Source organism: Acipenser ruthenus, chromosome 17 (genome assembly GCF_902713425.1).
Source record: "Acipenser ruthenus chromosome 17, fAciRut3.2 maternal haplotype, whole genome shotgun sequence".
Classification (NCBI taxonomy): Eukaryota; Metazoa; Chordata; class Actinopteri; order Acipenseriformes; family Acipenseridae; genus Acipenser; species Acipenser ruthenus.
In genome coordinates, this window is record NC_081205.1 from 30,996,762 (window position 1) to 31,010,565 (window position 13,804).

Sequence of the window (13,804 nt, forward strand, 5' to 3'; positions counted from 1 at the left end):
GCGACTGTAAAAAGATGCTTGGAATGGAGGTGGCACGTTGATTTTGATCTTCAGTCCTCCGGACCGGTAAGTGGGTTGCACCATAGAAGCAACATTCGTATTGAGCATTTTGTTTTAAAACAGGCATAACATTTAGAAAAGATTCCTCAGATCCCTTATACAATACTGCCAGATGTATGCTTTCAGTTTATTTATTTATATAGGTCTATTTCATTTTGCTGTAACATGCCCCATGCACGAGTTGGTTTCTGACTCCACTGTTAAGATGTGCGTTAAAAAAAAAAAAAAAAAAGTGTTTTAAATGTGACTCGATGTGGGCTGTGACAGTCTCACGGTTTTACAAGATGTCTAGCACTCTCTGAACTTGTTTACTATCATTACAGCAGACAGGAGCTGCACTCTTTGCACTCCGATGTCATTTAGAACACCCTGGGGAATTTTAAAATATGAGGGCAGCACTGCCTGCTTCCTATCCGTAAATAACAGCAGATGCCACACACACTGTAAATAACACGAGATACATTTGAAAAATTCCAATAAAAAGACATATTGAACGTATTAGTCTGTTTTGATAGACTTGTGTAAAACGCATTTGCATCTAACAGTATTTTTCCAGTATTAGTTAGAATTGCAATGTTTCCTTTTTAAAAAGATATCAGCCACTCTACAATTTTTGAAGCGTGCCTTTTAAATAAATGTAGCCTTAAGAACGTTAAGCGTGAGCTCTAATCCATACTCGTTTGATTCTACTGTTTACACTGAAGTGTTTAGAAATGATCTCTTATGCAAAGATCAAAGCTGCTGATTAAGGGCTCAGCCAGGAGCCTTTGCTTGCAAAACACAGAATTTGAGGTATTTTGCATTTAGCTTTGATTTAGCAAAAAGCAAATTCAGGAAATATAAAGCATTCTATTCTACCAATCTTCAGTACACAACCGATGGTCTCCTGCTCATTATCAACACTTATCTGCTCTTGAACTGCCCTGATATCAAATCATACTGTGTTTTGTATTTGCTCTTATTAGTACTGAAGTCATTGTATTTTGTATCTTGCTCTTAATTGTACTGCAATTCTTGATATGTATTTTTGTATACAACTGTAAGTCGCCCTGGGCAAGGGTGTCTGCTAAGAAATAAATAATAATAATAATAACAATAAATAATTATAATAATAATAATAATAATCTATTCATTAAAGATGGTCTTCAATTACCCAGAAAGAAGCTGAACTAGGAGATCAAGCACTTCTTAATTGGTTAATGAATTGCCTAATTAAATTCTGTAATTAGTAGAATTCTTTGTGGCCTTCGCAATCTATTTCTAATTGCATTAACGTGAAATAATGCTCCTATCTATATTGCCATTACTCTTCCCTAGCAGTCTGGCTTCTTTCATTATACCACCATACAGGAGGCTGTGTGAAAGAAAAGGGCTTGTAACCAGGAGGTCCCTGGTTCAGATCCCGGCTCAGCCACTGACTCACTGTGTGACCTTGAGCAAGTCACCTAACCACCTTGTGCTCTATCTTTCGGGTGAGCCGTTATTGTAAGTGACTGCAGCTGATGCAGAGTTCACACACCCTAGTCTCTGTAAGTCGCCTTGGATAAAGGCGTCTGCTAAATAAATAATAATATGATGTAACATACAAATATTTTATGCTTATAGTGGAAAACTGTTGCCCCGAGGATTGAGAAACTGACAGTGGATTTATTGGTATCAGTTTTTTAATCCAAGGGGAACAAGCTCTTATTAAGAGTAATTCACCAAATGAAATCTGTGATATGCTGTGGGGCACCGTTGACTTTGAGCAACAGCACAAACTATTATTGATCATGTGAGCCTGCATTAGCCAACTGGGACGTAAGTTTCAATCCAAGGGTTCAATAAATTTTTCTGTATAAATGAAACAGACGCTTACCGAAGGCTACTAATATAAGTTCACAGCTGATGATGGGACAGTGAGACAATATTGAACATTCACACACCTGTGGGCACAACGAAACCAGAACCACAAAAAGCACTGACACCATTGTAGCACTGAATCATTTTCAAACTGCAGGTTCTATTTAATAGGTTCACCCTTCAAGATGTACCAGGCAGCTGAAGCAAGCCAGAGTATGAATGACATTCTTCTGTCAGGACCTTTTTTGAACGTCATTGTATCCTTGACTTGGGGTTTATCATAAACCTGTCACTGTCCTCACTTTGCTCTCAATCAACTTCGCCTTCAGCTATAACCTGCAAAATTGAGAACATATTGTTTTGTTAAGGACTGTTATGATGTAACTACATCTATACAATCACTTTAATGTTTTTTGTTTTTTTTTTTGCTTAGATGTTATTTCAAAACAGATTTTTTAAAACACACCTGACTTGTCCTAAACTTGTATTATTTCAGATGTTAGTAACAGAACACGTGTCCACAGGAAGGCCTTTGTAATTGCACTGCTGTAAATTATATTATTTCATCATTGTATTTCAAATTGCTGCACAAAGGCTATAGTATTTTTTTCTAATAATGTGCATTTTGAGATCTACTTTTTATATTTTATATATATATTTTTTTTTATATACATTTCCAAATTAATCTGCGTAAAATTACTGCGTAAAATTAAAGTTTGATTTAACAATAGAGACTAATGGCTCTGTCACACAACTCTGGGCAATTACAAAGCCTTAATAAGAACACCACGATAACCCCACAATTAGGAGATTAAGTGCTCATGCAGAGCAGAACAAAACTGCTAATTAGAGAAATCTCCTGCACAGCTGACTGCTTGTTTAATGACAAACTGGATGTGATTTAGCACAATAAATGGACTGTAACTTAAAATATTAATTAAAAATTGACTTTACTGAACATTATCAATCACATCTAAGAAATCAACCAATCACAGTTACAGATTATTCTGAATACATGTTGAATAGCCCGATTTACGATTTTTCATTTATGTGATTTACAAAAAGTTTAATAAACTGTCCATAGGGTGTTATTACAAGAGATGTCATTTTGCAGTTTGAGTCCAGAACTCCTGCCCATGCTGCAATTATCAAATTGAATTATTAAACTCTGCTGTGTACATAGTTAAATCCACCTCCTGTCTATCCAAAAGCTTGAATGAATAAATTACCAGACCACTTTACTTACACCACTTGACCCAGGCTGAGGCATTTCAACATTTTTGATCAGCTTTTGATCTTTCTTTTTAGATTTAATGACTTTTAAGTTTAGTAAAATAACTGACGTCTTCTATGTATTTTTTTCTTCATAACATGTTTCTAGGAGTTTGTTCATTTTAGTAGGAATCCTTTTGAACTCTTTGTTTAACAGGTCCACCGACCTGTTTTTCATACACAGCCTGACACAACAAAAAGTACATAAGAAGGCACTCTGATATGACATATCAGGTAGTCAAGGGACACTTAAAGACACAGAGGGTATTTCCTCACTGTTTTGATAGAATGTCAAAACACTGAAAAAGGTAGACCCCTCAAGTTCCATTCCAGCCCAAATATTTTTCCCAACCAGGCTAAATTATTATTAATTGAGCTGCCTATGAAGTTTATAGGAACAAAGTCCCTGAGTTGCTAACCCCTGGTTTACCGGTTGGCCAGCTATTGCACCAGACAGCATGCTCACCCTATAAGGATAGCTCCATTCTCCCTCTCCATTGATGTTCACCCCTCGCACTCTGAAAAGATATTCTGAGCAGGGGTTCAGGCATCCTACTTCAAAAGTGCAAGACTTTATTCCAGGAAAAAGGCCCCCTTGCTCTTGTGACAAAGACATCCTGGAATCATTAGAAACCACTTGAAACTGGACATCAAAAACGTCAGTGTTTTCTCCAATTGGGACCATCCAGTAAATCTGCAGACAAGAATACCGATCAAGAATGGTATAGAGAATTTAGTATTCTGTTTATAATGGAAAGTTTCAACTATTCCTGTATGGGGAAAGTGTTTGGTCAGCTTACAGTTCTGAAATGTCTTCTGACTAAGTGCAATCTGTTTAAACCTGTCTATTGAATCTTTGAGCATTAAAATATACCCGCCCACCCCCCCAATGATAAGGCATACATATTCAGCACATGTTCATACCTTTGCAGTATCTTCAAGCACTATGTGCTGGTAGATGATTGGTGGTCTGGGCAGCAAGAAGTCTTGTACTTTTACTGAGAAATTCCTTGAAGAGGGAAGAGCTTCCAGGTCATCGTGGCTCCTGTCAGTGTGACAGTGGAAGGTGTTCATCCGACTGTGGTCTTCTTGATAAGGCGGAGTGCTTCTCGGCCTTTTCTCCTGTCTTCTCACCATTTTGAAGCTATCTTCTCCTTTCACCTGGACAACCTTATTGGGTGGCACTGTCGGAGGCGACTTGGAGACACGCTTGTACTGTTTCGGCTCTGGGGAGTATGTCTTGGTCATGGTCTCAGTGGCCTCTGCCTGGACCAAGAACTCAAGAGGCTCAGGTGGATATTTGTTATTGATGTATAGCTTTGGTGTTCTGGGTCTCTCCTCTTCTTTATCATGATAAAGATTACTTTGAAGAAGATCAATCAGATCTTTTGAAACATTTCCAAATCCCAGTCTAAAGCTCTTGTAAGGGTCTTCTTTCAGTTCATCCTCAGGTACGTAGAGCTCATCTACAATGCTGACCACCTCTGACGTCAGGTGGTTAACAGACTGCAAGAAAGCCCCTTGGTTGTGTTCCTTCAGAGCTTCCTTGCAGTACAGAAGCAAACCCTCCAGAGGATACAGCTTCTTGGAGGAATGGCTGATGAAGCTCTCTACTCGCTCCACTCTTTCTGCTGCCTGCTTATTCATTGTGTCAATCAGCAAGTCTTCAAAGTCCCCAAGTATCTTGTGTAAGTCCAGGAACCCTTCACCGACTCTTTTGTGTGTTTCAATTTTGCTGTCTTTTATTTTGATTAGTAAATTGTTCATGTCTATGATGTCATTTTCGCATGAATGCTTTGCTGAAGAATGACAAGTAATAAAAACAGACAAGAAAACCTTTTTTATCAACACTTTTACAAATACCACTGAAACTTGGGGCTAGACTAGCAGTCTTTTAGTAAAAATTTTAAATGAAAACTATACACCATTTCTCTTTTTTTGTTCCAACTTGATGGCATATTATTTTATGTAAATTGCGCTTACAAAAATCTTAGCTTAAATGACATTCTATCCCCTCAAAAAGCTTTGTAATGGACACACCTCAAGCTCAAACTTACTATGCACCTTCTCCTGTGGTTCAAAGTGTTTGACTGCCTATGCCCCCTCAAAAAAACTGGTAACCTGTTATGATCATTTTACACTTATAATTTGATTATCCATATCAATCAATTTACCCTTCCCCGATTCCAATTAGTTGAATAAGCCCCTTACTTTCAAAACAACTTCATTTTTCCGATGTTCCTCTATGTAAATATTTATGACGACAAATGTTTGCGTACATTAACTATACATACATTGTCTATAAACTCAATGGAGTTATTATGCATGCATATTTTGTGGATTCTAAATTCTTGAAAATGTATTGATCACATTCATGCAAACATGGTCTGCTCAAAGGAATTGACAGTAAAATACATGATAGTGCTTAATATAAGAACTTTCTTCAGCCAAATCCTATACTGTGCACACCATACTGTCAGCATGGCATCTGTAGAGTGGTCTAATTGAATTACAGCATGAAATATCATATTCAAACATACAAGGTAACGTCACTTGCCTATTTCTGAATGTGTCACGATTTCAATAAGGTGTCCAGATTCCTCAGAGTAGGCCTCCTGAACACTAATTGCTGTGTGTGTTTTGTGGCCAGTGACTGTGCACTCTTTGCAGACAGGGGTTTTGTCAGTAAGACAGTAAAAAGTCAAGGTTTTTTCAGGGTGATAGAAGCATGAAATTGGATCTGACTTTTTGTTTACAGGATCAGTCAGGAAGTGAGCCTGGAAGGCGGGGTGGCTGTGGATCCTCTGCAGACATTTCTTGCAGAAATTCAGCTTGCAGGTTTTACAATGCACGTGAGCCAAGCTTCTTTGCTTTAGGCAAAGCTCACAGTAAATGTTGTTGTCTTCCGCACCTGCCGGGCTCTTTTTGGAACTCTCTTGGGAGTACCTGCTAATGATGTTGCAAAGCAAGTCGTTTTTTGGAAAGAGCTGGATGTCGTTCTTACTGAAGTTGAACTCTGACTTGCACACAGGACACGTGGCAGAAGAACGTCCGTATATGTCGCCGCAAGTTTGCTTTTTAATCTTTTCCACACAACTCCCACACAAGCTGTGATGGCAGGGTAGTAACTGGGCTTGTTCGCACAGATTCTCACAGCTTGGGCAGGTAAGTTGTTGATACAAATGTTTTTGTTCATTGTTCGAATCCTTCTGTTGACCTTTTGTTTTTTTAATGGACCTGCAAAGTAAATTAGAGCACTTAATTAATACACTGGCTCTTCACATAACATATAGGTTATTGTGGTATTATGGACATTTACTGTATCATTACATAATGTGTCCCAAAGCTTGTCCCAAACTCCTTAGAGTTAGGACTCAACGTAAAATTACACACTTGCTGTTTGAATTGTCAGGGCTCAATTTATCCGCAGATTTTTTCTTCCCTGTTTCCTTGCCAAAGCTCGTTGGAGGGGATGATTTTGGCCGCTCTTCTGTTCTTCTCTTCCACCATTTATCTTCTAATTTCCGTTCACTCTGCGACATCTCGCTTCACAACCAGAAGAGCTGTTGATTTTAAACACCACGTGGAATGTTAGTTATCGCTGGCAGGTGCCGAAATAAATACTGTACCTATGTCACCCACCACGTTTAAGAGTTCATATAATTCCAAATTAATTAATTAATTAGTTCCATGTTCTGTGAAAATGAAATTAAAAATGAAAGTGAAACATGTTTTTCAAGTTTGTTTTATTTTAATTCATTCGTGTACCTTAAATTAATCGCGAAAAAAAAACTTTACCGATAAAGTTCATCCAGAATATGCACATATACAGTTATTTGGGTAATTAATTATGTATCTATTACAAAATAAATTAATTAATGCTGGACACGGCAGTGTGTTCTAGAACACCTCCTCCTTTATCCCGAATGTTCCAAAAATGCTTTCGTCACCGTACCCATCTGTTTATCCAAAGTTAATCATAAATAAACATATAAAACATGTAGTAGAAAAACGGTACTGTATTTAGCTGACCGATTGCAGTAACGATTATTTATTTGTGTATTTATTATGGTTCTGTTTTGCATACTTCAATTTTTTTATGTTTTAAGATCCACTTTTCTCATTACTTTACATCGTAAATTTACACTATCGGGGCCAACTTGTGTCAAAGCCACCATGATGTATCCAAGTGTATGGGGCTAATAATATACCGGAGTAACTCGATTTATTTGATTTATATCATGGAGACGGTTAGATTAGATTAATTATTTGAAAACTTTACAAGAAATAATAGAGCCAGAGCCCATACAGTATTGTTTGCGAAGTCACACTTTCTTTAGTCCACTTACCTTATTCTGGCATGCAAATGAATTGTTACAACGCGTTGACGTGCATGGATCTTAAATAATCCATACTGAGTACTACCACGCTTCAAATATCTTAGAAATCACTCGCAACAGACCAGTACGTGGTCAACGCTGGCATTTCTATCCACTCACATTCCTGCAGCCCTCTGAAATGACTGTACCCGCAGTTTACAGTATCGGATCATAATAATACACCTACTTCATCATAATTGCCTACTATTACTCCCTGTACCTAAAAACGGACAGGGACCGTAGTGTATTATTAAAACAAGCTAAGAAAATACCCATCGTAGTCAAATTCAAGGCGTGGTAGTGGTTATTATTATACACAATATTTTGATTAATAAAACGAGATATTTAGGCACCAGTACTATTGTATTTATGCATTTATTTAGAGGTATGCTTAGCTGGCTCATATTACAACTAAATTACTCCGAGAGCACTATCACTGTAACGTGTTATTTACGTCATAATGCACACAAAAGCAGGTAGTGTATAAACGCATCATGCGAATTCACACAATGGATGCTTATGTCTTTTAGAGCACAGGCTAAAGTAAATATTGTGATTCCCTCTCTCTAGTATCTCATATTATTAATACTACTGTATGTGATATGGTGATTTCTAGTACTGTGTGTGTGTATACTATGTGTTGAGTCAAACCTATAGGTATGACTGCAGCTGCCTTATGTGTTTTTCAATTCAATGATTAAAAGGTGTCTTGAAAGTTGAAAAGCTCGACAAAAATGAATTATAGTAAGGCTTCCAGTTATTAGCTGTGAAAAAAAAGTGTAAAATGTTAAGTCTGAAAGCTAGCCAAGTTTTACACCGCTGTTACAGGTTAATTGATATTCAGATGCTGATTGATTTTATTTTTTTTTATTTTTTTTTATTTGTCAGTAAAGGTGAAACAAACAGTACAAATAGCCTCAATGTTGATGTTATTATATTAGCATTGTTATCTTTTCTATATCTCTATATGCTGCAGTGAATGGTTGTTTTGTATTTCGTGCTGTTGAGTGTGTTATAATTGTTATGCCTGGCTTATTCACTTATTAGGGACACCCCACATTTCCGTTTGCCTCTCAGTGCAGTTTAAAATCAGAGCTGCGACTAGTCACAACATCTCAATGACATCACAATGCCTTTCTGTTTGCCTCACAGTGCTGTGGCAGTGGGCTGTTGTCATCGTGGGGTGAAGATGCATTGATCTAGTTTGTGTGTGCTCCAAATTCATCCATCCAATCATTCACACAAAGCTTCAGCTGAATCCTAAAACCAGTTTTTATTGGCCGATGTACAGAAAGTGCTGTTGTGACCAAAAAATAAATAAATAAATAAATAAATTAAACCTAAAAAAAATAAAAATAAATACATTTTACACATTTTACAGAGTTGGCATTTTTAAATATACTTTTTTTTTTTTTAATCTATTACAACAGACATTTTATAAGTCATGATTATATGTAAAACGGTCAAAACCTGACAATGCAAACTTAAAAAGCTAAAATATCATGGACCGAGGATCACAACAGAGTCATCACAAGCACATGAATTAAGCATATGTATTCCTATTACTCATTGCAACAAACTTCACTTGTAATCAGTGGCACTGGAACCATTTTTAAAGTGGGGGTGCTGAAAGCCATTGAACAAAACTGTAACCCCAGTATATGATGGAAGCCATGCAAAGCCAGGGGGTGCTACCGCACCCCTGCTTGTAATCTATACATAGTTTCAGAAAGTATATTCTCTCAGCTAAATCAAATGGTAAAAACACCAAGAGAGATCCAGTCATAACAATGGACCCCTCTGTCATTGCTATGTATAAAAGCTATTTCAGTGCTTTTAATTAAACCGAGACCGGAGTCTTTTCTTTCTAGTACTACATGTAGTAATGACAGGAGGCCACTGATTTAAATGCGTAATGTTAAATATTACATACCCACGTACGGAGAACTGCCCTTTTAAAATAGTATTCTGGTAAAGTGTAGCCAGAAGTTGTATCAGTGAATGTACAGTATAAACCAACTTTGTGAAAACTGGTTGAAGGGATATGAAAAATCACGGGGCAGGAGCGGCAGTTGATTTCAACTTGTTTTTTAAGGTCTTACTTCTGATCATGCAGGACTCACGCTACTTGTATACTGTGTGTTTGGATACTGGGGATTTTCTTTTGTGTGTCTCATACTCTTTTTTCCATATCCATGATAAACAGAGAGACACATATTTGCTAGAAGTTAAGAAGGACGTAATGTAAATATATAAACCACTCAACCTTAGAGTTACTGTCTAATTGTAACTATCCTAACTGGTATTTACAGAACAGCATAAAAAAAAAAAAAAAAATCGGTCTCTTCACTTGAAATGTGTCAGCGTGAACTACCAGAAAAATAAATATATTTACATAAATAAATAAATCACTAAACATTTGGTAAAAAGTTACATGAAAAACAACGACGCAAAAAAAAACCAAAAAAACTTCTGCATAAGAATTCTGAATTCTTTTTGCTTAAAATAAATACAGCTCATTTGGTAATTTAAAATTTTACAAAGTCTGTAAATAAAATATCATATATATTCCATTGACGGATTGAAGATATTAAAAGATCGCAACTTTTTATTAACAAAGTTTATATGAAAGAAAACACTTATAGGTTTACACGATAGAAGGGTGCACAATAGCCTATATAATGCATACAAGAGAACTTTGCTTTCTGACCTCATGGGCTACCGAACAGGTGACAAAACAATACGTTACAAAAGTCACAGGTTGACAAACTGCTTTGGACCCAGACAATATGTGAAAAAGCTATTAACAGGCATAATTTCTATATACAGTACTAGCTGAAGTACCCGGCATTGCCCGGGGAAATTCAATATTTAAATATTTCATGCATGACAAATTGGGGAACATAGCCTTATGGTTTCCTATAAGTTACCGATCTTGGGTGTCGCACAATACGCACGGACCCCTTTCCCTTTTTTCAACTTCTTTTTTTGTTTTTGGTTTTTTCCATTTTAAATTTTAATTGTTTTTGTTTTTGGTTTTGTGGGTTTCTTTAATTTGAGATACACGGCTACTGTAGTGATCCAGCAATAGGGTTACTAAATAAAGTACCCCGGGGGTCAAAATGTTGGATCCAAACATAGCCCTCGACCTTCCCCTGGATGAAAGAGGAGGTCATGCAAAGTTTGGTTGCACTGGCTCCTACGGGGTCCGAATGCATAAATTAACAAACAGACAGACAAACTTTATTCTTTATATATTAAGAAGATATTGAAGAAGTTCAGACAAAGACTACAGATTGTTTAACAAGACTGATCCAACACCTTTAAGAAAACCTTAGTGCAGGTCCACGAAGATTTAAAGAGTGGGCCCAGGTGGATTTTAAAAAATCCAGTGTTGGGGGATTCATGTAGGCCAGTTTAGTTGAAGCATATTTAAAAATCAATTAAAGTAATTTGAGTTAATAATAAAAAAATGAACACATTTCAGCCAGGAGTGGGAGTACAGACAGATTGAAACATTTGCAGAAGAAAAAATGCTGTCATTAAAAAAAAAAAAAAAAAAAAAACTGCTGCATGAAATATGCAAATGAAAACCTTTGTCCTATATTGCAGTAAAATTAAAAAGTGGGTTACCATAAAAACAGTGCAGTACACTTTCCTAGCCAGCAGAGGACAACATTTTATAAGGTGTGAGGTTTCTGTCTGCCGAGTTAAACATGTAATTACAGGGAAGCGTCCTAATTAAAAAATAAAATAATAATAAAAAAAAATCCCACGTAGGACTTTATCTCCTAGAAAGTCCTTTTTTTTTTTTTTTTAATTGGCACTAGGACACTTCTGTATGTGATAGACTACTCATAGGCGTAATTTACATGAGGGACATGTCCCCTCACCTTTTCATTATTTCAGATAGAATAATCTTTATGCATGCATCAGCTACAGAAACTTCTCCCCCACTTTTTAAACCAAAGTCACACCACTTCACTAACTCAGAGTCTTGCTAATGAATCAGTAGCCTTAGAAACAAGCAAAGATGCTATAGGTGTTTCAGGGGTGGTGGAGAGGAAAGGTTGTCTAATAACGTAGTGTTGAGTTGTCCCACTCCAGCTGCTCTCTCCTCCTGCCGTCGCGCTGGCCCTCCATGGTCACTGCCTCCTCGTCATCGCTGACGTCTGATTCCGCACTCGTGATGTCATCTTCCTCCAACTCGTCTTCCTCCTCCTCTTCCTCTTCATCGCTCTCTTCATTAGCCTGCTGCGGCTCTTCATAGTTCTAGAACACACAGGAGATGTAGCAACGATAAAGCAGGTTACATCTTGTGAAGTTTAACTTATTATTAATTATATATTTTTCATACACTGAATAAATTAATCCTTAATTTTATTTACCCATAATTTATCTTCAGATATGCCACAACATCATTTATTTAGTTATTATTTTTATTTTTTTTGGTGTATTCAGGATAAAAAAAAACATACTCAATATTACCATGCTTTGAAAGTAACTAACATAATTGATTAAATATTTACCAGTATCGGTAATATATATTTTCATTTTTTTCAATAATGCTTACGTTTACATAGATAAAGGTTTGCACAAGATACTTCTCTTTAGTGGTAGCTTTTTATTTTTTATTATCCATTGTGGTTGTCTTACAAAGACCCGATGGAATAGCATGCTGATTTCAATGGAATCTCTTTGAAATAACGCCACTGAAACAGAAAAAGCTCTATAAAGCAAATTCTTATGGGCTTGTCGGTGTAGTTTTATTTTCCTGTCACTGAACTCAATGGCTAAGCAAACTGCGTTGTACATTTGACATAGTAAAATCGCCAAAGGTTAGAATGGCTGGATATCACCCCCGCTACACACAGCTCTGTGATGCACTGTATACAAATAAATAAATGGGAAGATACTCTTTTTTTAATACGTAAGTATTAGTATTAGTAAATCAGTGTAACTTTATGCTACGTATAAGATCTACACATATCCTTTCTTTAGCTAAATAAATACAAAAAATGATTAGTCTCCAAATTAACAGATCTGTATTCACATCCACTTTGTAACTATTTTATTATTCCTTCAAAACCCATTTCAGACAGGATACTGTACGAAATCTTCAAAAGAAGAAAGTCATTAACCAACCACAGGATATCTTTCCTGATGCTTTTTGGTTTGTGAATATGCCTCAGAATGGGGCCAATCAACACTGTAAATTAGTAGCAGTTTTGACTGGTTCCTTGTTTCAGAATCACATTTCTTCTAAATCAGGTCGACCAAGAATAGCAGCATATTGAGACTGTGGTTCTATAATCTAAAAACCTCTTGGCCTATACCCTGTACAAGACAGACCTGCCGACAGGATCTTCCTGCTCTGGTCTATACTGTCAGGTCCTTTTCCATGCCGAATGCTACCTTCACGCTGCACTGAAGAACCAGTTGAAAGTTACAATAGGTGACTCAAGGGACTGCGTGGTGTATCTAACTAGCTCGGCAACCTCTCATGCACGCATCTGACTCCTAATAAGCCCTCATTGGATATTAGTCCACATTATTTGGAGTAATTGATAGTCTCTGAATTACTGGATCGCGGGGGGGATTAGGGAGCAGCAGCGAGGGGAATTTACTGTCTGACTATATAGTGTCATTGCATGCCAGTGCCGTTGTTTAGTGAGCACTAAATTCACAAAACCAGTGAGACTGACCTCCATGGGGTTGACGGTAATAGTCAGCGCCGAGTCGTCCCAATCCATTTGGTTTTCCTTTGCACCTCCCCCGCTCTCAGAGGAGTGCAGGCGGGCCACTCGAATCCTGTAGATTCCCAGCACTACGATGAGGAGCAGAGAGCTGATACACACCACAATCACAACGGTGGCAGCGCTTGGAATTGCTGAAAGAAAACAAATACAAGGCATCTGGTAATGCAGCGGCAAACATTCCGTAATGCATTTATTTAACCACCCCACCGGACTGGGCAAACAGAAGGCGGGTTGCCAATATAATTTGTGCCCAGTAGGTCAGTTATTACCATACTGGGCCTACTGTATTATACTAATACCAATGCAATCTCATACACTCATGTACCGTATCAGTGTATTCCAGACACCAGACTGCCTGCTGAAGAGGCGGATGTACTACGAGGTTACCAGCTGGCCAGCAGCAAATGGAAGTCGATTAAGCGGCATGGGGAGTGATGGGTGGTTGCAGAGCACCAGATGAGTGCAGCAGGGGAGTGAGAATGGAAAGCACTT

The 13,804-nt window shown here is 37.4% G+C and overlaps 2 protein-coding genes across 2 annotated transcripts in view; both read right to left on the reverse strand.

Moving 5' to 3' along the window:
• Positions 1 to 2,063: 2,063 nt before the first annotated feature.
• On the reverse strand, positions 2,064 to 5,826 carry LOC117423233 (tripartite motif-containing protein 42-like). The gene is made up of 3 exons (XM_034038738.2): positions 4,099 to 5,826; positions 3,641 to 3,868; positions 2,064 to 2,238 (listed from the first exon to the last, which is right to left on the reverse strand). Exons 1-3 carry the CDS (start codon positions 4,939 to 4,941, stop codon positions 2,212 to 2,214), a joined length of 1,098 nt encoding a protein of 365 aa, XP_033894629.2. The 5' UTR covers positions 4,942 to 5,826; the 3' UTR covers positions 2,064 to 2,211.
• A 2,975-nt stretch (positions 5,827 to 8,801) lies between these two features.
• LOC117422937 (calsyntenin-2-like) overlaps positions 8,802 to 13,804 on the reverse strand; it is a 154,670-nt gene continuing 149,667 nt past the window's right edge. Inside the window, exons 16-17 of the mRNA XM_034038184.3 lie at positions 13,259 to 13,443; positions 8,802 to 11,825 (exon numbers count right to left, since the gene is read on the reverse strand). Of these exons, the coding sequence (XP_033894075.1) occupies positions 11,628 to 11,825; positions 13,259 to 13,443 (383 nt within the window). The 3' untranslated portion in view covers positions 8,802 to 11,627. The remainder of the gene's footprint in view (positions 11,826 to 13,258; positions 13,444 to 13,804) is intronic.

What these genes read in the sequence shown, in the direction of transcription:
- LOC117423233 (XM_034038738.2), bottom strand. Translation starts at nt 4,941, where the DNA reads ATGAACAATTTACTAATCAAAATAAAAGACAGCAAAATTGAAACACAC. An exon ending in TGCTTGAAGATACTGCAAAG is followed by an intron (nt 3,869 to 4,098) that starts GTATGAACATGT and finishes TCTTGTCTGCAG; the next exon opens with ATTTACTGGATGGTCCCAAT. An exon ending in AATGGAGCTATCCTTATAGG is followed by an intron (nt 2,239 to 3,640) that starts GTGAGCATGCTG and finishes TCAATTTTGCAG; the next exon opens with GTTATAGCTGAAGGCGAAGT.